Genomic DNA, 22,847 nt, shown 5'->3' with positions numbered 1-22,847 from the left:
TTTCTTAAGGGAGGATCGAATAATTTAGTGATAAATATTGATGGGAAAAAACGCTGATGCTGAGAATACCAGGCGGTGAGGGCTTCCAGGAGGGCAGCTGACCCTTCCTTGCCTGGACCGCCCATGCCAAACAGTTCGAAGCAAATCCTGGCTCTCAGAGCTGTTATTAGTTGTTTTAATCTTTTAATGTACAAAAAACCAGCTGTGCAGAGGGTGGAAGACAAAAAGTTGTCAAAAAAGACTACCTGGATGAGTCTCTTGGGAGTGTCCTCAGCGTGGATTACGCCCCGGCAGTAATCCCACAACTGTGCGAGATACAGAAACCGTGAGTCCGCTGGATCCATTTGATGGTCGCGTCGTTCTGTCATGGTTGGCTGTGTGGCAGGCAGGCAAGCAGGAGTGGTGGATCCAAAATGCAGGACTCAGACACAGAAGTACAACTTAAAGCGGAGCTTTATTGCTGGGAAAAACCTCTTACTAAACTAAACTCACCAAAAAACAAACAAAAACGCTGGTGGACTAAAACACTGTAGCAGAAATACTAAACTGGAGCTGGAGACAAAACACTGGAAACACAGAGCCAAAACACACAGCTTGTTGAGGGTACGACGCGACACTGACTCAGAGAAACACAGGGTTTAAATACACTGGGAAGTAACGAGGGGAATGAGACACAGAAGGAGAGCACAGCCGGGGGAAATAAGAACTGACGAGACAAGGAAGCGTAAACTGAACACATTCAAATAAGACACGGACCTTCAAAGTAAAGCAGGAAGTATGACACAGAGACGCGAACTTGACATGGTAGAGACAGCAACTAAGAAACACAGAGACATAACCAGTAAGGCAGAGGACTCGATGAACCAAAAGACACAGAGGGAAACTCAAACCTGCAGACACAGACTTACACAGAACAGAGGGGACACAGAGAGACATGAAGGGCAAGGGATCAAAACTAGAAACCCTAGAATAAATCACACACAAGTACAATAATACAAAAATCACAAAGAACTAAAAACGCTGGGTCAGGAGACCCAGGACCCTGACAATTATAATCCACAAGGCTTCAGCCTATTCCTTTTTTGGTTACTGTATGATTGAGTACTTATATGTAAAATGATAATCTGTGTTGTTGTTGTTGACCCAAATAAATTTCACTTCACTTTCACTTTCAAAGTTCTATAACTCAAAGAAGGAAACACGTCCGTAACACTAACATCCATGGTATGTTCATTTCTTTTACCTCGAAAACTGTAAAGCAAACATGTTAATTGTGTGAATCCCAACAGAAGGAAATGGATTCAAATTCATTATACATTATTATGTGTTGGTTTAATCTTAACATTTGAACAATTTTGTTTCATATTTTTAATTTCTTACAGGGAGGTGAAGGGGGAGGTGGAATACCTGCAATTAAAATATGACAATGTAGCAACATGTTAGCAACACTTTTTCCTATTCACTATTACTTTATATGTAATTTATTTCCTTATGTCCATGTTCACATCCAAAGTACATGATGGTATCTTTTCCATTATAAAATCAAATCATCATAAAAACAAATCTGCTTACCCCAAACAGATTTTATATTTTTCCAAACGAAGCTCATGTTTTTTTTTTGTACTAACTACATGTTGGTAATAAAAAGCAAGCTGAAGAAAATAGTGAAGTCTTTAAATTCTTCTAGAAATTAAGTCTTTTAACTTGACACATACTAGTGGCTTGTTACACATGCAGACTTCTGGATGTTAGAAGGCAATTTATATTGTTTATGAATAGGACTAAAGGCGGGAAGGTGTCTCTTTATAACTAAAAATGTTAATGTCGGGTTGCAAATTTTGAAACCAATATGATAAGCTATTAAAATCAAATCACTCAAAGAAATCCTCTGGAATAGGAGTAGAATTCTTAAAACAGGATTTATTAAACAGTGGCCTATGAACAGTAAACAGTACAGCTGGCTCTTCTGATTCACTGCAAAGCACATTTGCACATGACACATCACTAGTGAAGATGGACAGAGCCCCAGGCGCATCCTCAGCAGGGCCAAGTTTATTTAACCCTATGTTTGGACTTGTCACCACAGGCCATAACACAATCAAAGGTTACTTATTGATCCTAATTACTATATTTCAAACAGTATGGATCAGCAGGTGCTCATACAACAAGTGGCACAGACTTTATTAATATAATTGTAGATAATATCTGGCCTAAATATATGGGTCTTGTGATTTGAACATGTAGGTTAAATGCTTAACACAAAGATTCCAATATATAAAACACTCCGGTGTAGGTGTATGTTGTGTATACCAGTATATATGATTACATAGTACATATGATTACAGTATGTGGTATATATGTATATATATGTCATAGAAAAATCCCCAACATTAATAGCACCTCTAGATTTCTATCATAGTTTATAATATAGCATGTGTATATTGGTAATAGCCTATTTATTTTAGTATAGTGGTGTTCTCGGAAAGTCCACACGAGGCCAGATTTCAGAGATCACGTGGGCGTTATCTGTGATACCCCTAAAGTATAAGTTGTCTAAGTTAACTTGAGGTAACCAAGTAAGAGAGTTTTTTTGTAATGAAAATGTAAACAATTATATTGCCGGTAAGTTACTGCAGTGCCAGTTGTTTAATTCACACAACCTTATGCTGTAACCATGGTAACCACGGAGCAGCTGGATCAACACAGGTCAGACTCTGGGAAGTATCCCTCATCTCTCTTTGTGTCACGGCACTGGGTCAGCAACCCATTGTTTTGTGTTTGTGTTTAATTTATATTCCTTGATTATTGCTATTCATAGTTTTGAGTTCTCTTGATGATTTTCTGTTCATGTTATATTTGTTGTTCCTGCTTTTAGTTAAAGTCACTGTATCTTCCCTGTGTTCCATGTGTCATATTCATTCAGCCTGTGGTTGTGTCCAAATTCATGGGGCATCCTCCTGAGGACCCAGCCTTCGTGGTCTACGTTTGCCGGGTAGTAGGCCGGAAGTAGACGGCTGGGGAAATTGGACGGTCTAGCCTTCTGATTAGCGTCACCGCTATCTCGGTGGAGTTTAATAAACTCGGCCGTCTGCTCCTTGCTATCTAAAATATAACAGGACACTGGCGTAAATTCTCGACCGTCTCATACTTCTGTTTAATCAGTTTTCTGTTTGATGTTTATTCAGCTGTGTAAAAACCAAGGAGGAACCCACCAGGGGGATTAATAAAGTTTTCTTTTATCTAATCTAATAACTTTAATCTCAGCCAAACCGATTGACTCACGAACAAATAAAACACTGAAAAAAGCCCAACAATAACATTTTTAGGTTATCTAAGTGACTTATATATTACGTTTTAACCTGAGTAGCGAAGGTCCGCGGTGATCTGAAAATAATGTACCGGGAGTTGTGCCGTTCTCGGCGGCTTCAGTGACCCTCAAGCTCCCGACTAGCTATTGAGCTGGTGGGTAGCAGACGTCTCCGAAAACGTCGAAACACTTTTGCAAATATGCGATATCTTGATAAACCGAGCAGATATTTGATGTTTACACAGCTACTTTCTCGCCTGAAAATATGTTAAAAGTTTATTTTGTGACCCAGAAAGATTAGTAAGAGTAATTTTAAAACTTAGTAGCGGCCGCCATTGTTGGAAACTGGAGTTTGGGATATGGTAAGCCACGAAGGACACACCCGACCCATCCTTCAAATTTGGGGAAAAGGAGGACGCATTTGTCGGCTGCATTCGGAGGAGTCTACGAATTTGGACAGCCTTCGGCGCGTCGCTGTGACGTAATCGGTCTACAAATGCGGCCTCAGGAGGATGCAGCCCATGAATATGGACACGCTATGTGTCTCAATGTCAATTCTGCATCTTTGTGAATTCTGTCATGTTTCCTGTTTTACTTTGAAAGTCCGTGTCCTGTCAATTTATTGTAGTGATGGGATTTCCAGATCTTTTTAGAGAACCGGTCATTTATGGGATCAGAACGATGCCACCTTGAAATGAAACCGAAAAAAAATATAGTAACTGAAATAAATGTACTGAAAAATCTTATATTGAAACTGGAAAAAAAAATGATAGTGAAAAACAATTAATTGAAACAAATTTTTTTGTTTTCACTTATAATTTTTTTTTTTCAGATTCATTCCAATTTTTTTCGGTTTCAATCAATTTTTCGGTTTCAAACCGTTTTTCGGTTTCACTCTGCTGGCACCGTTTTGCCGTCTGGGCGCGCTGGGGGGGGGATTCCGACCCGTATGTATTTGCAGACATTATAGAGGCCACTAGTGCTGACCAAGCTGCCATCCTTCTTTCTTCCCGTCTTTCAATGGCTGCTTCAATTTCAGCTTGACCCTCTAAACCGCGGGTAAGTAATCATTTTTTGTTATCTTTCTTTGCTGTCCCACTGAACTGGACATTAGTTTAGTTTTTTTAACTACATCTGGTGAAGTTATGGTAAAATACTGGTATTAGCCTATTTGTCGTAGCAAGCTAGCCTGAAGCTAATATTTGCTAAATTTAGTGATACCGTGTCTCTTTAGGAGTTGGAGGCCGGTGTTTTAGGAGCGGCACAAGATCTCATCAACAGGCAGTGTTAAATACAAAATATGAGTAAATGTATCCGTTACAGTTACCGTTCAATAGGTGATATTCAGAAGATATACAGTTACTATGCTGAAATATATGGATTACATGGCGGTAATTTCCTGTTTCATATGTTAGGCCAGACCTTCCCAAAGTGTGGGGCCCGCCCCCTGGGGGGGAGGGGGGGCTGAAAAGGATAAAATAAAAAAAAAAAACAAGGCTTGGACACTGCTAGCATGGGTGCCCACACAAACGCAAAGCAGGTGATGAAGCATAGCTGAATATGTTTCCAAACCAACTTCATTTTAAGCCAAAGACTAGAAAATATGGTGAAGCATTTCTTCCCTTTGGGTTCCATATGAACCAACGCAAAATCCCAACACAATTAAATATAAATTAAAATATGAAAACAAAAAGAACATGCCGTTCTCTGTAATAATGGTAAATGGACTGGTTCTTATATAGCGCTTTTCTACTCTTCTGAGCACTCAAAGCGCTTTGTACAACTTGTGCATTCACACAAGCACATTTATCTAAGTGCTTCTTTTAGCTAACATTCACACACATTCATACTCCGATGGATGCATCGGAGAGCAATTTGGGGTTAGTATCTTGCCCAAGGATATTTGGCATGCAGACTAGGGGAAGCCAGGAATTGAACCCCCAACGATCAGTAGGTGACCTGCTCTACCACCTGAGCTACAGCTGCCCCACCAATATGGGCTGCATGAATAAACTTTTTGAATCCTTTATCATCTGCAAATGAAAATAGTTGTGGATGATTACTATACCTTTCTAATGTGACCTTGTTGTCCCTGGCTCCCTTTCTCTCTCTCCCTCCCTCCCGCTCTGTTCCTGTGCTACTGCCAGTGTAACTACTGCCCCTCCCCCCTCTGCCCAGCGCAAAGCACAAGGCTCGGTGTGGAGTGAAGCGGCAAAAGTGCGAGAGAGAGGGTGAGAGAAAGAGAAAAAGACCCACAGCTCGCGTTATTCACTTCAAAGATCCGGCTCTAAGAGCCATTTCGTTCACGACCGACACATTACTAATGTATTGAGTTTTGCTTCCCCTTGGTCTCATCATGTTTGATTACTCCCAGCTGTGTTCTCCTCCTGTGCCTCATTTCACTCGTTCTCTCTCTGTGTACTAAAGCCCTGTGTCTTCCTGCTTGTTGTCACTTCTTCCGCAGTTGCTGTGTAAGCGCCTTGTTTTATAGCCACGTCATGTTATGTCTCGCCTAGCCATTCATGGTTTAGCGCAAGATTCTTAGTTCTCATTTCATGTTTGTTTCCTTTTTAGTGTTCATGTACTTAGTGTTAGCATGTATTTTCCAACAATAAAGCTGCTGCCTTTCATTAATTATTCTGTGTCAAAGCCCAGTATTTGGATCCTAACCAAGCCTCCCACACAGCTCACTTTGTCTTTCCCTGATGAGCATCAGTAATAAAGTCATAGGCACAACTTTATTTAACTTCCTCATGTTGGCTAAAAACTATTTTACAGATATGATCTTAAACCAGGACACAGACACTGTAATTGCTGACCTGATATCCAGAGGTGTGGACTCGAGTCACATGACTTGGACTCGAGTCAGACTCGAGTCATTAATTTTATGACTTTAGACTTGACTTGAAAAAATGTTCTAAGACTTGTGACTTGACTTGGACTTTTACACCAATGACTTGGGACTTGAATTGGACTTGAACCGGTTTACTTGAAAAGACTTGATATTTTACCCCAAATATAAAATTTAACATGCATATTATATAGAGATTGAAAATGTGACGTCATTCACGGGTAGAACCGCAAAGGATTCTGGGAACTCGTGGCAAGCGGTCAAGCGGTACTAGCGCACGCAGGCTTTCAATTAAAATCAGTTATACAGCGATAAAAAGAAACACAAAAATGTCAAGAAGCCGTTGTATTATTAACTGCAATAGCCGGTCGCATGACAGCCACGGGAAGCCGACGGGTAAAGAGATCGGTTGTTATCGGATTACGTCGTTGAAGAGAAATTGTTCGAGCCATGTTTCCGAAGTAACAAAGAGGCGACGGATGGCCTGGATTGCAGCCATTCAAAGACCAATTATAACGTCCCAGAACCCTCCAGCTCACAGGTTAGTCTGCTCCAAGCATTTACACGAAGGTCAGTGTTTTTTAGTAGTTAATGCGTCATTTTTCTTAACATAATTGGTGATATAGGTTACAAGCAAGTCTGGCGCTGAACAGAAATTGTCGCGCTATGCTCCTTTGTTTATTGTGCATAAATAGTGAATTGTCCTGACACAATATTGTGTTTCGCTTCTGTTATTATGGTACATTGACAAAAACATATACTTTTATTCACAGGATAAAACAGGTTTTTTGTATCACTAATTGTCCAGTACGATTACAGCATATATTATTGTCACTGCTACATTTCTGTGATGCTACCAGAAATTATTTCCACTGCTAATTAATTACCGTTGAGCTCAAAGGTTATATTAATAAACGGTTAATGAATGTGTATTTATGACGACGATTTGTGAGACTGGTAAACTTATGATACGTACGATGGTCTTTACTTTCTACACGGTGCATTTCAAGGTCCTGCACCCATCCGTCGGTAAACTGTACCTGGGCTTGTTGCAGTGACCTGAAGTTACTAAACTTCATGAGTGTGTGCACTCACTCCAAGAAGCGTATAATTATAAATATGCATATAAATATGCTACGATGAGATAGCTGACTTCATCTAACTAGCAAATGTTTTCCAGGCTACGTTGGTGATACAGTTTTTTTTAATGTGTATGATATTTTTGTCATGCGATTTTAAAGCTGGTCCTACAACCGCATCCAAGAATAACATGCAGCGTATCTCAGAACTGTCGGTGAAAATTATTCTTGGAGCTAGGTTTAATTGAGCTGCATTTTAAAGAGGTGCAATTTCACAATTTGTGTATATTTTCTAAGTTCACTATTTTGTCATGTGTTGAGAAAAACACAGATTTAAAAATTACATGGTCTAATATTTACATTTAGCATAACTGCAACATTATTTTTTCATTTTTTTTTTTAAAGACTCGAAAAGACTTGAAATTCAAAGTTTCAGACTTGTGACTTGACTCGGACTTTTACACCAGTGACTTGAGACTCGACTCTGACTTGCCTGACATTACTTGAGACTTGACTTGAGACTTGAGGATAAAGACTTGAGACTTACTTGAGACTTGCAAAACAATGACTTGGTCCCACCTCTGCTGATATCAAGTGTATACGTAGACTGAGCCCATCTTTGATGTTTGTTTTTATATCTACTCTTTCCTCTCAAACTTTTAAACAGCAGCGAGCAATACTTATATACTGTTTATTCCTACAATGTTCTTACTCTCACATTGACAGTAGTAACAAAGTATCAGTGTGGCTGAGTTTACTGTAAATGGAAATAATTAAACAAAAAGCTGAGTAGGAAAACTTACTAGTTTCATGAATAGTAGTCCGACTGTGACTAGAGGACAGATGATCTGTACCATCTGATTAAGCTCTCAAATGCATAGTCAAGGGGGGGGACTAAGCACATATCCTGATTTGGACTTATATATCTAACTGGATGTTTATATGGGTTGAAAACCTAAGTAATTAAATATCTATTCATCGATCCTCTACCACTTATCCAACTTAAATTACAGTTCTTTAAACAAGAAATCACTGATTCACAGTGGAGAGTCTTACATCAAGGGTTAAAATAATTTATTTGAGTTACACGGCAGATAACAGTTTACAAGCATATATGTGTCATTCTTCATGCAGTTACCATTTTGAATATATAATATATATATATTTATTTGGATTTAATTTGCAAAAGAAAGGATGTTTCTTTTCACACCCTTTTTGTGTGACTGTGACTGTAACGATGGCAAATGAAACATGAGCAAAATCACTTGAAGAGTAACTGAACATTTTCATTTTCTAGCTCCCTCACACATTGATTACAGGTCAGGATTGTATGTCATTCAGGTAGTCCTCTCCATAGTCAATGGTCTTTTTCAGTACACTCAGTATCAGTGAATCCACATCGTTATTCGTATCAGTTTCTTTGTGGTAGTTCTTCACGAGGAAGATGCAGTTCAGTGGAATACCCAGGTCCCTGTTCACTGTGTCCATCTAAGTTTAAACAATATTACATTTAAAAAACTGAAACTGTATTGTTGCACTAGTGATATAATTATAAATTACTTATTCAAATATTTGTACTCATTATAGCTGAGGTTTCTGTTCAAATATACTGAAATGTACAGCTGAATTAGAGATGTGACATCCATGTGTAAACTGTCTACAAACTCGTGAAACTTATGAAAGTCCCGGAACATACCAGCTGATTCAAGTGCTTGCTCCTGTAGGCGTTCTTTATGTCTCTTTTGACTTCAGGACAGGCTTCATCAATTTTAGTGATAACAGCTATTTGTGGGATCCCTGCCAATACAGAAAGCAATGCAATCATTGTATCTCATGTTTTTCTACTATTCTACTTTCTGCTCTCACCTTTGTCACGAGCATGTAGTCTGACTTCTCTCATCTTCCTCCATGTTTCATCATTGATTATGCTCACTGTGTCAGCTGGAATAACAACAACCAGTATGTGGACTTTGTCATCTAAAGTAGGAGAACTGTTGTAGTAAGAATCTGATTCACGCAAGAGAGCTGTGGGTTTGAACTGGGGGAAAAAGCAAAATCAATTGAACCTTTTTGCACGATACAGTTTCTGTATCACAGACTGTGTACAAACATCTGGATGAAAAACATCATACCGTGTAACCTTCTTTGACATGTCCACTAATGGCAAGTTTGATGTCTTCTACATGAATTCCTTTCTCAGCGCCCCTCTCAAGCCCCATGGTGTCAGTGAAGACAAAAGAGTAAAAAGTTTCTGGATTTCCTTTCTGAATTTTAAATGTCCTGTACTGTAAATAAAATAAAAAGTGGTGTTGTTATATTAGTGCCAGATACTAAAGATCCTAAACAGTTTTCAGAATAATTGACACACTAGTTGTGCTGACTATTTTTCACTCGTTTATAGTTTAATGCTTATAAAGCAGCTACCACTGCAGTGCGCTCCTGTAGTCATAGAAAACCTCAAAGGAAATGAGTGTGCAACTATGATAAGGATAGATACATCCTCATACATACTGCAATGGTGAAACTGTCACCAAAGGTTGCTGCTGCCAATGCTCGAGTTGCGATTTTGCCTCTTAAAGTACTGTCCACAGAGTTGATGAAGCTGGACTTTCCAGCACCTGGTGGTCCATGAAGCATAATTCTGAGATGCTGGACATCTTTGTGAGGCTTGTAATCTCTGACAAGCTGCAGGTCTCGCTCTCTTTCACTGTTCATTTAGAAAATTACAATAGGATTTAGTGTGCACTTACAGTTTATACAACAGTGTTATGAACAAACACAAAATAACACAACAAACAAACAAAACACTTGAGGGGTGTACTACTGAGATAGGCTGACATCTGTTTTCTACTACCTGCAATTTCAGAAGCCTGAAATAACCAAATATGCATTTCTGTGTCACCATGTGAAACTATGTGAATTCCACATTGTGACTCAGACGTTTGTGCTGCTGTAACAATTTGAATGTAAATATTTAACACTTCAGCAGAGAATCACTTACAGTGACATCAGAATGAGCAAAAATGTGACACCCACAGATGGTTTTAAAGTCAAATTGAACGAACATTAAACATAAGTTACCACGATGAGCAAACAGGTCAAAAGAGATGGATTTTGTGATATAAAATTGTGACTCTAGGATTAACACAGGTGAAATTAAATGGTTAATCTTAATAATTCTAGTACACCTCTCTAAGCAACCACACTCTTAATACTCACCCCCATGGTATGCTCCTCTCTTCTACCTCTAACACTGTAAAGTGAAAATGTTAATTGTATGAGTCACACTGGAAGGGCAACGTTATAAATTAATTACACATTATATATTAAGGCTGTTAAACACTGAACGCGTTGCGTTTTTGAGGAAAATTCTTCCTCAATAAACGCACTGTGAAAACTAAAAATGAAGCCGACATCAAACGACGACGAGCTGAGAAAAGTAAGAAACTAAGAAAACAGCAGCAGGGAGAATTTAACGGTTGGATCCAGGAGCTGAAGCTGTGTGTTTGTACAGTTCAGGATGTCAGTGGGACAGTTTGAGGCGAGGCAGGGAAATGATTTCAGAAAGCCGCATTGAGTAGCTGTGTGTCTGAGGTAAATAGTATGACATGATTACACTTCCTGGAATTCTGCTGCTCAAACTGTCAGTGTGAACAGCTGCATTAGCTGCACTAACAGACGAGACCAGAAAATATTTGCGCAGATTTTACGTGTCCGGTGTGTAAAAGCCTCAAGTTTTTTCCTCAGGACTAAATAATTTTGTATCATATTTAAAATATCTTACGAGAAGGTGGTGAGCGATTACCTGCAATTGAAATATGACAAAGTAAAAACATGTTAGCAACACTTTTCCATATTCAGGCACAGTTATATTAGATTTTCCAGTCAAATGAAATGTTACTTTTTGCCAAACCAAAGGACATTATGGTAACTTTTCTGTTGTAAAATAATTTTGCAAACATCTATAACAAATTCAGATCAAGATCACTCGAGTCTCCAGTATTTCCTGATTTCAAAACTGTTCAGTCAAGTCAAGCCAGTTTTACTTGTGTAGCTCAATATTACATGTTAAACCCACGAGAGCTTCACAAACATGACAATACAGGGCAAATCAAAAGAGAAGGATGAAGAAAACCACCAACAATGAATATGAAATGAAAAAAACTGCTTACCCGAAAATTTTTTTTTAATATTGAACATTTTTTTTGTCATCAACTATCTGTGAATTAAACAAGCAAAAAAAGACAGTAAATTATAAAACAGTAAATTCTTTAAATTCTTTTTGAAATTAAATTATTTAACTTGACACATGTCAACCAAATGAGAGATGACTCAATAAAGGTCAATTTAATAATTTAATAACTGGATTTCCTGCATTGGATTATTAACACAGTGTTACCGTACCTGAATGCCCAACTGTGCTGTGAAGTTGCCGTGTCTTGGTTGTTGTTCACACTGATGTAGATGATGTTTGACTTTGGATTTATAAATGTCGTTTCACTTTCTCTTTGGGTCATGTGACTTCTATTATTCGCTCTATCTGATGCCAGTCTAATGTAGTTGTAGCTGCATAGCTTCTTAACGTGTATGTGTCACTTACACCTATTTCTTAAAATTAAAAACTTACTTCTGTCATAATCCTGGGTTTTGTAACCAGCGTTTTCAGTTTTAGCCTCTGATGTAGTTTTAATGACCTTTTTACCTCCACTCCAGTTGTGTTTTCATTCTGATTTAGTATTCATAGTTTTCTTTGTTAATTATTCTCAAGTTTTTCTTCTACTGTATGTTCCTGGTGGGTTTGAGAATTTATTGTGTTTTGTTCTGGCTTTTTGTATATTAGTTTTATTTAATTTCCTTTAGAACTCGTTATATCCTCTGTAGTTTCTGTTTATAAGGTAGTTCATCTACTTGATTTTATTATTCCAAGTTACCTTCTTTTATGATCCCGTTCTGTTTCCTACTTGTGTCCCTGTATCTGTCTTGTGTCTTTGTGCTCTGGTTGTCTGTTTCCCTATTTAGTTGTGTCCATTGTTTTCCCATTCAGTCATATTTCACTTCCTGTTTGCTGCATGTGTGTGTTTTAGTTCATGCTTTACTTTGATATTCTCATGTGCTTGATATTGACCCCCATGCTTCCCCCTCTAATACTGATTTGCTCCCTGCTGTTTCGGTCTCATCTGTATTTATTGTGTTCCAGCATCAACGCTTTATTGGATCACATTGATCATTTGAGGCTCAACACTGTCCTCTAGTGGACCAACGAATACTCAAGAAGCACTCTAACAGTAGGTTGACATATGTTTGCAAAAACAGGTGTAGATATTACAGCAGTAATTACTACAGATAACACTCTCTGGTAAACATTACCTCTACACAATAACACAATAACATCAACTCCTTATTTGGACTTGTATATCTACCTGGATGCATGTATGGATTGATAACCTAAGTCATTAAATATCTATCCATACATCCTCTTCCGCTTATCCAGCTCAGGGTCATGGGGGTGGTGGTGCTATCCCAGCTGTAATAGGGTGGACAGCAGGGAACAACGTGGACAGATCAAAGGCTGACATGCTTCACAATGATGGCTTTATAAAATAAATGGGACTTAAAAGCATACCCTAAAAATGAAAATGATGAAATGAAAATAACTATTTATGTGCTATTTATTCTGATTATTTATTTGGGAACTTATTTACCTGAACACATTGGAGTTAGAAAGATGGGAGAAGTCCTAAAGGTGGTGTCGGAGAGGCGGATGTTGTCCGCGGATGTTGTCCAAGATAAAGACAATGTTGGATAACACCTCCCACCCATTCCATGACATGCTGGTCAGTCACAGGAGCAGGTTCAGTGAGAGACTGAGATTACTGAAAAGCACCACTGAACGACACAGAAAATCATCCCTACCTGTGGCCATCTCTGTACAACTCATCCACTTAACACACTGTTTAATAGCTACACCCTTCTTGCACATGTTCTTCCTTTTTCAGCTATTTATTAATAAGTGACTTTTATATGCATGTATATATTGTGCTATTCTTAGTTAGTGTATTGTCTGTCTTTGTTAATGTTTGTTTATAATGAAGCGCTGTAACAAAAAATAATTTCCCCCAGGGATCAATAAAGTATTCTGATTCTGATTAAAATATCATTAACTGCCAACGTTATCAATGTTATTTCAATATAATAAATACAATGAACAAATAAACACACACTCTCTGGTCAGTCGTCATTATTTTCAGTGAACAGATTTAATTACAGTTCTGGAAACAAGAAATCACTTACTCAGAGAGGACAGTCTTACATCGAGACTTGAAATCAGTTATTTGAGTTACACAGGAGGCAACAGGTTACAGGTATATAGCTGTCATTTTTCATACAGTAAATAACAAAAAGTACATGTATTAGTTTTCTTTGAAGTTTATTTGGATTTAATTTGCAAAAGAACAAAAAGTTTAATAAAATAAGAACAAGAAAAAAATGAGTTTGATAAAGTTTCTGGTGAAATTAACTGTTTGTGTGGCTGTGATTGTAATGATGGTGAAGCAAAATCACCTTTTTCTATCCCCCTCACACATCATCTGGATCATTCTGGTCATTCAGGTAGTCCTCTCCATAGTCAATGATCTTTTTCAGTGCACACAGTATCAGTGAATCCATGTTGTCCTTCGTGTAAATTTCTTTGTGGTAGTTCTTCACGAGGAAGATGCAGTTCAGTGGAATACCCAGGTCCACGTTCACTGTGTCCATCTAAGTTTAAACAACATTACATTTTTAAAAAACCTGAAATCGTATTGTTGCAGCAGTGACATAATTATAAATTACGTCTTGAATTATTTGTACTGATTCCAGCTGAGGTTTCTGTAAAAATATACTGAAATGTACAGCTGAATTAGAGATGTTACATTCATGTGTAAACTGTCTACAAGCTCATGAAAGTTACTTCTTTGAACATACCAGCTTATTCATGTGCTTGCTCTTGTAGGCGTTCTTTATGTCTTTTTTGACTTCAGGACAGGCTTCATCAATTTTAGTCATGAGAGCTATTTGTGGGATCCCTGCCAATACAGAAAGCAATGCAATCATTTTATCTCATGTTTTTCTAGTATTTCAAATTAAGACATAATAAATGCTCTTAGAACCACATCTGCTCTCACCTTTGTCACGAGCTGCTGCTCTGACTTCTTTCATCTTCCTCCGAGTTTCAACACTGATTATGCTCACTGTGTCAGCTGGAATGACTAAAACCAGAATGTGGACTTTGTCATCTAAAGTAGGAGAACTGTTGTAGTCAGGATCCGTTTCAAACAAGTGACATTTGGGGTTGAACTGGGAAAAAACGGAAAATCACTTAAACCTTTTTTCACGATACAGTTTCATAGATTGTGTCTGAATGAAGATGTCATACCCTGTAACCTTCTTTTACATGTCCACTCATGGCAAGTTTGATGTCTTCCACAAGAATTCCTCCCTCAGCACCCCTCTCCAGGCCCATGGTGTCATTGAATGCAAAAGGATAAAAGGTTCTTGGATTTTCTCTGTGAATTTTATATGTCCTGTACTGTGAATGTAAAAAATAGTGTTTATAATGTCATATACTAAAGACCCTAAACAGTTTTCAGAATAATTTACACACTAGTTGTACCGACTTTTTTCACTCTTTTTATAGTTTATTGTCTACAAAACAGTTACCACTGCAATGCACTCCTGTAGTCCTAGAGAACCTCAAAGGAAATGAGAGTGTTTTCATGCAAGCATTTAACAGCAATTATGATAAGAATAGATACATCCTCATACATACTGCATTAGTGAAACTGACACCAGAGGTTGCGTCTGCCGAAGCTCGAGTTGCGATTTTGCCTCTTAAAGTACTGTCCACAGAGTTGATGAAGCTGGACTTTCCAGCACCTGGTGGTCCATAAAGCATAATTCTGAGATGCTGGACATCTTTGTGAGGCTTGTAATCTCTGACAAGCTGCAGGTCTTGCTCTCTTTCACTGTTCATTTAGAAAATTACAATAGGATTCAGTTTACACTTACAGTTTACACAACAGTGTTATGAACACACACAAAATAATAAAACAAACAAAACACTTGAGAGGTGTACAACCAAGCCAGACTGACATAGGCAGGTTTGAATTGTCTAGTCTGATAATATCAAAAACCAGAGTCAGAGAAAATTAGCATCGTGATGGTGGTTATTATTGATAACTCAGGCTTTTTGCCTCAGTGTGTGATGCTATATAAAAGGGGCATTTGACATGTCATCTAGCTCGTTGACCTGACTGTTGGAGACATTAGAGCAAAAGGTGCTGTGGATCTATAATAAAAATGATTCATCTTTTGAAATCACAATTCAACACATTTTTCTGCTAGCACAGTTCTTCAGTGGAGGATTAAATCTTTGTATTGATACATTTACACATTATCTGCTGCAATCTGTTCTGACATTAACATCTAATGGCAAACCTCTAAATTACATAAGCCACAGCAAAGCTTTATTAATTTTATTGATGGATTCTCTGTGATAAATATCCAAATAAACCAATCAGTGTTCTAATCTGTTTTCTACTACAGTGGTACCTTGCTATAACGCGGCTTACCTTTTCGTTTTTGTGCAATTTTGAATGCTTTTTTTGTTTGTTTGTTTTTTTACAACGTCTTGTTTTCTGTGAACTGATTGGCTTAGATCATCAATCAATCTCGTCCCGTGTCTCGTCCCAGTACAGAATGCGTTCAGCTTTCCAAATTTACTTAAATCTTCGATCGCTAGCAGTGTGACTCTGAAGTGCTGTACTGTATGTTTGTAAGTTTTCTCTCCAACATTGTCGACTAAACGTTTCGCACCGTCAAAGGCACCTGCGGTAGCACCCAAAAGGCAGAGGAAGATGCTAACATCGCACAAAAGTTGGACTTCTGGACAAAGGAAGGTAGAAGTTAATGTATTTTTCGGACCATAAGGCGCACCAGATTATAAGGTGCATTAAGCGAAACAAAACAGATAAGTCAACCTTTACTCAACTCATTCTTCTTGCTTCCTCTACTTTCGTACCATTGATTCATTAATGTTGAATTCTCTCGCAGCTACTCTATTCCCATGTTCTGGACCTGAAAACAGGGTTTGATCTTTGGTTTCATTCTATAATACTGGACTTATTTTTTTTCGAAGGCCTTAAAACATCTATAATAATTGTAAAAAAAAAAAAAAGATGAGCATTTCTGCATCACCATGTAAAAGAATGAAAATTATTATTATTGTAGTAGTTGTGGGAGTCTCCTAGTGTGTGTGAGTATAGTGGCAGACGTTTCATGCTGCTAGTGTGTCTGTTCCGAGAGAAACCATTCATAACATAACAGGCTGGCACCGATGCCCCCACATGTATGTACGGGCGGAGTAGAGCCTTGGAGACCTAGCCTGTATGGTCTTATGTTGCTAATGTCAAATAAAGGTCTGTTGTTCGATTTAACTGACTGGCTCCCCCAACAACATGCTCGGTGGACCTGCTAGCCGCTCCTTCCTCGCCAGACTGCTGTTATAACAAGTTGAAACAGATCAATTTCGTGATATAAAAATTGTGACTCTGGGATTAACAGAGTCACAGAGAGTTGGTGAAATTAAAGAGTTATTTTTTAATAATTCTGGTACACCTCTCTAAGGAACCACACCCTTAATACTCACCTCCATGGTATGATCCTCTCGTCTACCTCTAACACTGTAAAGTGAAAATGTAAATTGTATAAAAGTCACACTGGAAGGGCAACATTTTAAATGAGTCACACATCATGTGTTAAGGCTGTTACACACTGAACACGTTGCGTTTTTGAGGACAATTCCTCCTCAATAAACGGACTGTGAAAACTAAAAATGAAGCCGACATCAAACAATACCAAGATGAGAAAAGTAAGAAACTAAGAAAACAGCAGCAGAAAGAATTTCATGGTTGCATCCAGGAGCTGAAGCTGTGTGTTCGTACATAGTTCAGGATGTCAGTGGGGCAGCTGTTGTTGAGGTGTTGTTGGTAGAGTTGGGACCAGATCTCAGGAGGCAGCGAAATCATTTCACAGAGCCAACTGAACTGGATTATCATGTAACTGTGTGTCTGATGTAAATAATATCATGTGACTATTTCCATCTGGTTGTGTATTCAGTACAGGTGTCATGTGAGTTAAGAGCTGCCAAATGCAGTGGGCTTGTTGGTCAGGTCTTTTTTATTTAGATTCAAGAAATCGGAAGAATCGGTTGGTCTGAAAAAAAAAAATGCCGCGATTTATTCAGGGTTTCAGTAACGTTGCTCTGACTCTAATCAGTCTCACCTCGCCCAAAGTTCAATTACTGAATCTTTTTTTTCTAAACTTCCTGGAGTTCTGCTGCTCAAATGGTCAGTGTGAACAGCTGCATAAAGAACAGATGAGTCCGAAAAATATTTGTAAACCAGGAAGTATTTGCACGGATCCGGTGTGTAAAAGCCTCTTGTTTTGTCTTCAGGTTTGAATTTTGTATAATATTTAAAATATCTTACGAGGAGGTGAAACAGGGCGTGCTGGCCGTTTAACTGCAATTGAAATATGACAATTTACAAACATGTTAGCAACACTTTTCCATATTCAGGCACGGTTACATTAGATTTTCCAGGCAAATGAAATTTTACTTTTTGCCACTTTCAAATCAAAGGACATCATGGTAACTATTCCATCCATCCATCCATCCATCCATTCGCTTCCGCTTATCCTTTCCAGGGTCGCGGGGGGCGCTGGAGCCTATCCCAGCTGTCATGGGGCGAGAGGCAGGGTACACCCTGGACAGGTCGCCAGTCTGTCGCAGGGCCAACACACAGGGACAGACAACCATTCGCTCTCACATTCACTCGCACATTCACACCTAGTGACAATTTGGATTATCCAATTAACCTATCCCCACAAGTTGCATGTCTTTGGACGGTGGGAGGAAGCCGGAGTACCCGGAGAGAACCCACGCAAACACGGGGAGAACATGCAAACTCCACACAGAAAGACCCCGGCCTGATGGTGGAATTGAACTCAGGACCTTCTTGCTGTGCGGCAACAGTGCTAACCACCGTGCCACCGTGCTGCCCCGGTAACTATTCCATTATATAAAATATTGCAAACATCTGTAACAAATTCAGATCAAGATCACTTGAGTCTCCAGCATTTCCTCATTTCAAAACTATTTGTTAAGTCAAGCCAGTTTTATTTGTGTAGCTCAATGTTACATGTTAAATCCCAGAGGGCTGAACAAACTGTGTTAAGGGCAAATCAACAAAGAAAAAGAAGAAAGTCACAACAATGACTTACACTGAAAAAGTTTCATGTCTTTTTGTTACCAACTACCTGTAAATAAAACAAACGGAAAAGAAAAGTAAACTCTTTTAACTTAACACATCTGAACTAAATGTGAGATGACTCAATCCTCTCAAATTAATAATTTAATGACTGGATTTCCTGCATTGGATTATTAACACAATGTTACCGTACCTGAATGTCCAATTGTGCTGTGAAGTTGGTGTGTCGTGGTTGTTGTTCACACTGATGAAGATGATGTGTGAGTTTGGGTTTTAAATTGTCGTTTCACTTTCTCTTTGGGTCATGTGACTTCTGTTATTCTTTCTATCTGATGGCAGTCTACTCTAGTTGTACCTGTATAGCTTTCTTTAGTTCTCTGTCATGTTGTACTGTTTGTCTGCCTCAGTAATTTTGTCTCCTGTTTTTTTCATCCACCTGGATTTGATGCTTGCGCTGTAAAATGGTAAATGGCCTGTATTTTACTTTACTTAGTCCCTAAGGACCCCAAAGTGCTTTACACTACATTCAGTCCTTCACCCATTCACACACACATTTACACACTGGTGATGGCAAGCTACATTGAAGCCACAGCCGACCTGGGGCGCACTGACAGAGGCGAGGCTGCCGGACACTGGTGCCACCGGGCCCTCTGACCACCACCAGCAGGCAACAGATGACGTGTCTTGCCCAAGGAAACAACAGCCGAGACTGTCGGAGCCGGGACCAAACCGGCAACCTTCCAATTACAAGAAGAACAGCCAACTCTTGAGCCATGATCGCCCCACAAAGGTTTATTTTTCATTTCCTCAAATCAGTCTTGGAGTCTGCATTTGCCTCTTAATTCCTAGTGATGCGCAAATGAAGCAATGAATCAGTATTGAACTACTTAATGAATTGTATTGAAAATAGGTTTTAGTGGCAAATTAAGACAAAGCAAAACAATGTCTCAATAATCATGTGCTGAGTGCAATAACGGTTTTTATGATTGATACAAATACAACCAAAGCAATTGCATTGTAGCAGTTGGAAGCAGTTGGAAACAGGATGTGGTGGGATGATAGGGTGTGCTTGTGTAACTAAAGCGGGGTGTGACTAATCTTACATGGGACCAGGATTTAAAGACTTTTAATCACAATTATTTTTACATTGGTTTGTTTTTGGTTTTTAGTTTCTTGCTAGCAACTTCTCCAGCTTTCGAAAACACACATTCACATGGGAATAAAATGTTACAAAGAATCTCGTGTAGCAGTATCAATTGCTTCAAGCAGATTCAAGGTGGAGTAGACGTGAGGAGACATCACGGGCCAAGTGTTTGTTTGTCTGCCCTCCGGCATTAAAGTAAGCTTTGAAGCAGTGGTTCAAGGAAAATACAAATTGGAGTTGGAGGCTTGTATTGGAGCATCGGTGTCATATGGCCATTACTACTAATCCCCCCTAAACAATGACAGATTCATAGACATGTTTTAGTTAATGACTATAACAAATGATTACCAAGTTGAATACAATGATGTTTTTTAAATGTAGGTCTTTCTGAAAAGTGAAAGAAGTAGGTGAGCGTGAGTTGTTTATACGTCAGTGAAATCCAGCCACTCAGCCAACTTGTTCTACAGGTAGTACAGGACACACATTCATTAGCAGAGACACGCAAAGCCCAGCCAAGCCTAGCTGTTTTTTGCTTCAAAGCACTTTTTATAAAGTGCTTTAAAACAATATGCTGGCTAAAATGCTCATCATTAAGCTCACAATAGAAATTCAAATTCATTAATAATAATAAAAAATTTTTAAAGTCAACTCTCTCACTGTGGCCAATGAAAAAAGGTGGGCTTTAAATAGTTACTTAAAAAACGTCAGTGCAGAAGCATGTGTAATATGCAAGGGCAGTGAATTCCACAACTTAGCTGACATTTGTGACTAGGAGGGTGAGTGCACCTGTAAGAGCTCAGAGAGTGGGGCAAGGTCATTTAAAGACTTAAAAATAAACTACAGAATTTTAAAATTTTGTCTGGAAGATTGTGTTTGACCAATTGTATATGGTAAATAAAAAAGAAGACACTCGCTCTCACCACAGCACTGAATTGCTTTTAATCACTGTCCATTTTGACACCCAGGTTAGTGACAAAATGTTTTGTATTGTGTAAGAAGGCCCAAATCTAAAGGAGGAGACCCACCAGTAATAACTTTTATTTTATCAAGACATTTAAGGTTTTTCTAAGTTAACGGGCATATACACCTGACTGTTACCAGCATAAAACTGGGAAGCACATTTATGCTTTCTAAACATGGAGCACAGGGGAAGAAGATTTAATAAAAATAGCAGGGGCCCAAGGGTTGAGCCCTGAGGTACCCAACATGACAAGGAGAACATGATGACTTAAATCTATTAAAGATAACAAAATGTTCTTTCAGCCAGGTAGGACTTACACCAATTCAGGGTAGTGCCATTAATGCGTGCAAAATGTTCCAAACAAAATATCAGAATAATGTGACCCACTGTAGCAAAGGCTATTAATCTAGTAAAAACTAGGATCAAATAATTCCAACCATCTGTAGCTAAAAGAATGTCATTAAAAACCCTTAGTAGTACAGGTACTGTCCTATGAAAAAATTTTAAACCAGACTAAAATCCCTTAAAAAGATATTATAATAATATAATATAATATATAATATAGACTCTTTTTTTTTCCAAAATGTTTGAAATAAGGTAGCTTGGAGATTGCTCTAAAATTGGACATCATGTTGGAAGCCAGGCCAGACTTTCTAATTAGGTTACATGATAAAATAAAATAATGAAAATACAATTTTATTTATATAGCACCTTTCTCGACAGAGTCACAAAGTGCTGCACATAAGCCTAAAGTCTTTTGGAGTTACAGTCAAGGACAAGCTGCTGTTGCTAACAAGAACTGGCCCCAAAGCAGAAATCACCTCTTTTAAATAGTCAGGGTGGGACTGCATCTGTGGGGAACCCGAGGACTTCTGTTGACCAACAACCTCATATAAAAAAGGTAAAGTCACAGGCTTAAAAAACTGATAAAAGGCAGCAGAGCAGGGAAAAGAAGATGATGGGTAAATGGCATATGGTGATATCTGAGTTCTCATATTAGACACCTTATCCACAAAGACATTTGAAAAGTTTTCACATACTTCAAATACAGATTCAGTGCAGTCTGTGGAAAATCAACAACAGCATCTAAAGTATTAAACAATATATGATGCTTATTGCAGTTGCAGAGACACGGCCTTATAGAAGCATTTGGCAGCTTACAAAACCTGCCAACTGTTTTTTTTTTAAATAAAACTGCAAACATATATAACACAGCTATAACATAGTTGTGTTATATCTGTTATAAGCCTCTTTAGAGTTTCTCAGCAGTATCTCATTTTAAATGTCCTTAATTTTTGTGGCAAACAATCCAACACATTTCAAACACTAAAGTTACTGGGAGGGAAATCACATGCTATACACATGCTTAAATTCTAGCTTCAACGATTTGCCATCTAAAGATGTATTTGTGGCTCTAGAACTCAACGTATTCTTCAACTTGGCAACTTACAGTACAAGCTGGTAAGGTTTTCTTAATATATTAATTTTTCATATAAGGATATAATATACATGGAAGCAGAAAACATTTATCAGGGAATCACCCAACATGCTTTTGATTCATATTATAGCAGATCCAATATAACCCATTGTCTCTGGAACGTGGTTCAGTGCTGTCCCATTGTAATAATGTACGGTCATAATATAATGACACGGTATTGGAGAACTGTGTTTATCACTGCCACACTTTAGGCACACACCATCACTGGCAAGTAGAAATATGAAATTGGTATAAGTAGGAAATAGTAATATAAATATATTCATATATTCAATTATTCAGGTAAAAAAACAAGAAAATATCATCTTAACTGTGAGACAGAGGCAGATAATACAATATGGTATAAACCCACAATCATAGTTAAATGTGATGAAATTGTCATTGTTGTATAGAAACTGCCCTCTTAAGAATACACTTAAATACATTTAAATACATGTGACACGTGGGCTCACATATGTGGCTTTTTGCAAAGACAGCGTAGATATTACAGTACTAATTACAACACACAACAAGCTCTATACAATAACAACAATCAACTGAAACAGTCTGTAAAGCAATGCTATTACACTGTTTACTGCTACAATGTTGCGACTCTCACACTGGCAGTAGTAACAAAGTATCAGCCTGGCTGGCTGAACTTATTTTAAATGGAAACAATTAAACACAAAGCTGAGAAGGTAAACTTACCAGTTTCATGAGTGACA

At 38.3% G+C, this 22,847-nt stretch overlaps 2 protein-coding genes across 4 annotated transcripts in view; both read right to left on the bottom strand.

The window, feature by feature from the left end:
• LOC145424251 (interferon-induced protein 44-like) overlaps positions 1 to 18,830 on the bottom strand; it is a 74,742-nt gene extending 55,912 nt beyond the window's left edge. The window contains exons 1-9 of one of the 3 annotated variants that reach the window (XM_080297416.1): positions 18,737 to 18,830; positions 18,557 to 18,592; positions 17,764 to 17,796; positions 16,923 to 16,956; positions 15,045 to 15,240; positions 14,652 to 14,804; positions 14,401 to 14,572; positions 14,201 to 14,301; positions 13,476 to 13,993 (exon numbers count right to left, since the gene is read on the bottom strand). In XM_080297416.1, the coding sequence (XP_080153542.1) occupies positions 13,814 to 13,993; positions 14,201 to 14,301; positions 14,401 to 14,572; positions 14,652 to 14,804; positions 15,045 to 15,240; positions 16,923 to 16,956; positions 17,764 to 17,796; positions 18,557 to 18,572 (885 nt within the window). In that variant the 5' untranslated portion in view covers positions 18,573 to 18,592; positions 18,737 to 18,830 and the 3' untranslated portion in view covers positions 13,476 to 13,813. Of the gene's footprint in view, positions 1 to 13,475; positions 13,994 to 14,200; positions 14,302 to 14,400; positions 14,573 to 14,651; positions 14,805 to 15,044; positions 15,241 to 16,922; positions 16,957 to 17,763; positions 17,797 to 18,556; positions 18,593 to 18,736 lie in introns of those variants that run through there. The other 2 variants (XM_080297417.1, XM_080297418.1) reach the window with 2 other exon arrangements.
• Positions 8,295 to 11,096, bottom strand: LOC145424252 (interferon-induced protein 44-like). The gene is made up of 7 exons (XM_080297419.1): positions 11,022 to 11,096; positions 10,457 to 10,490; positions 9,749 to 9,944; positions 9,370 to 9,522; positions 9,104 to 9,275; positions 8,934 to 9,034; positions 8,295 to 8,725 (listed from the first exon to the last, which is right to left on the bottom strand). The coding sequence occupies exons 1-7, from the start codon at positions 11,071 to 11,073 to the stop codon at positions 8,558 to 8,560; spliced, it is 876 nt and encodes a 291-aa protein (XP_080153545.1). The 5' UTR covers positions 11,074 to 11,096; the 3' UTR covers positions 8,295 to 8,557.
• Positions 18,831 to 22,847: the final 4,017 nt, after the last annotated feature.

Source organism: Astatotilapia calliptera, chromosome 23, assembly GCF_964374335.1.
Source record: "Astatotilapia calliptera chromosome 23, fAstCal68.1, whole genome shotgun sequence".
Classification (NCBI taxonomy): Eukaryota; Metazoa; Chordata; class Actinopteri; order Cichliformes; family Cichlidae; genus Astatotilapia; species Astatotilapia calliptera.
Note: the sequence above shows the minus strand (reverse complement) of the source record. Positions and strands in the feature narration are given on the sequence as shown.

Excerpts from the sequence above, each read along its gene's own strand:
- LOC145424252 (XM_080297419.1), bottom strand. The coding sequence starts at position 11,073 with ATGTTTTTACTTTGTCATATTTCAATTGCAGGTAATCGCTCACCACCT. Across the intron at positions 10,491-11,021 it reads TAATCGCTCACCACCTTCTC|TGTTAGAGGTAGAAGAGAGG; the intron begins GTAAGATATTTT and ends TTCACTTTACAG. Across the intron at positions 9,523-9,748 it reads GTGACAGTTTCACCATTGCA|TACAGGACATTTAAAATTCA; the intron begins GTATGTATGAGG and ends TTTTATTTACAG.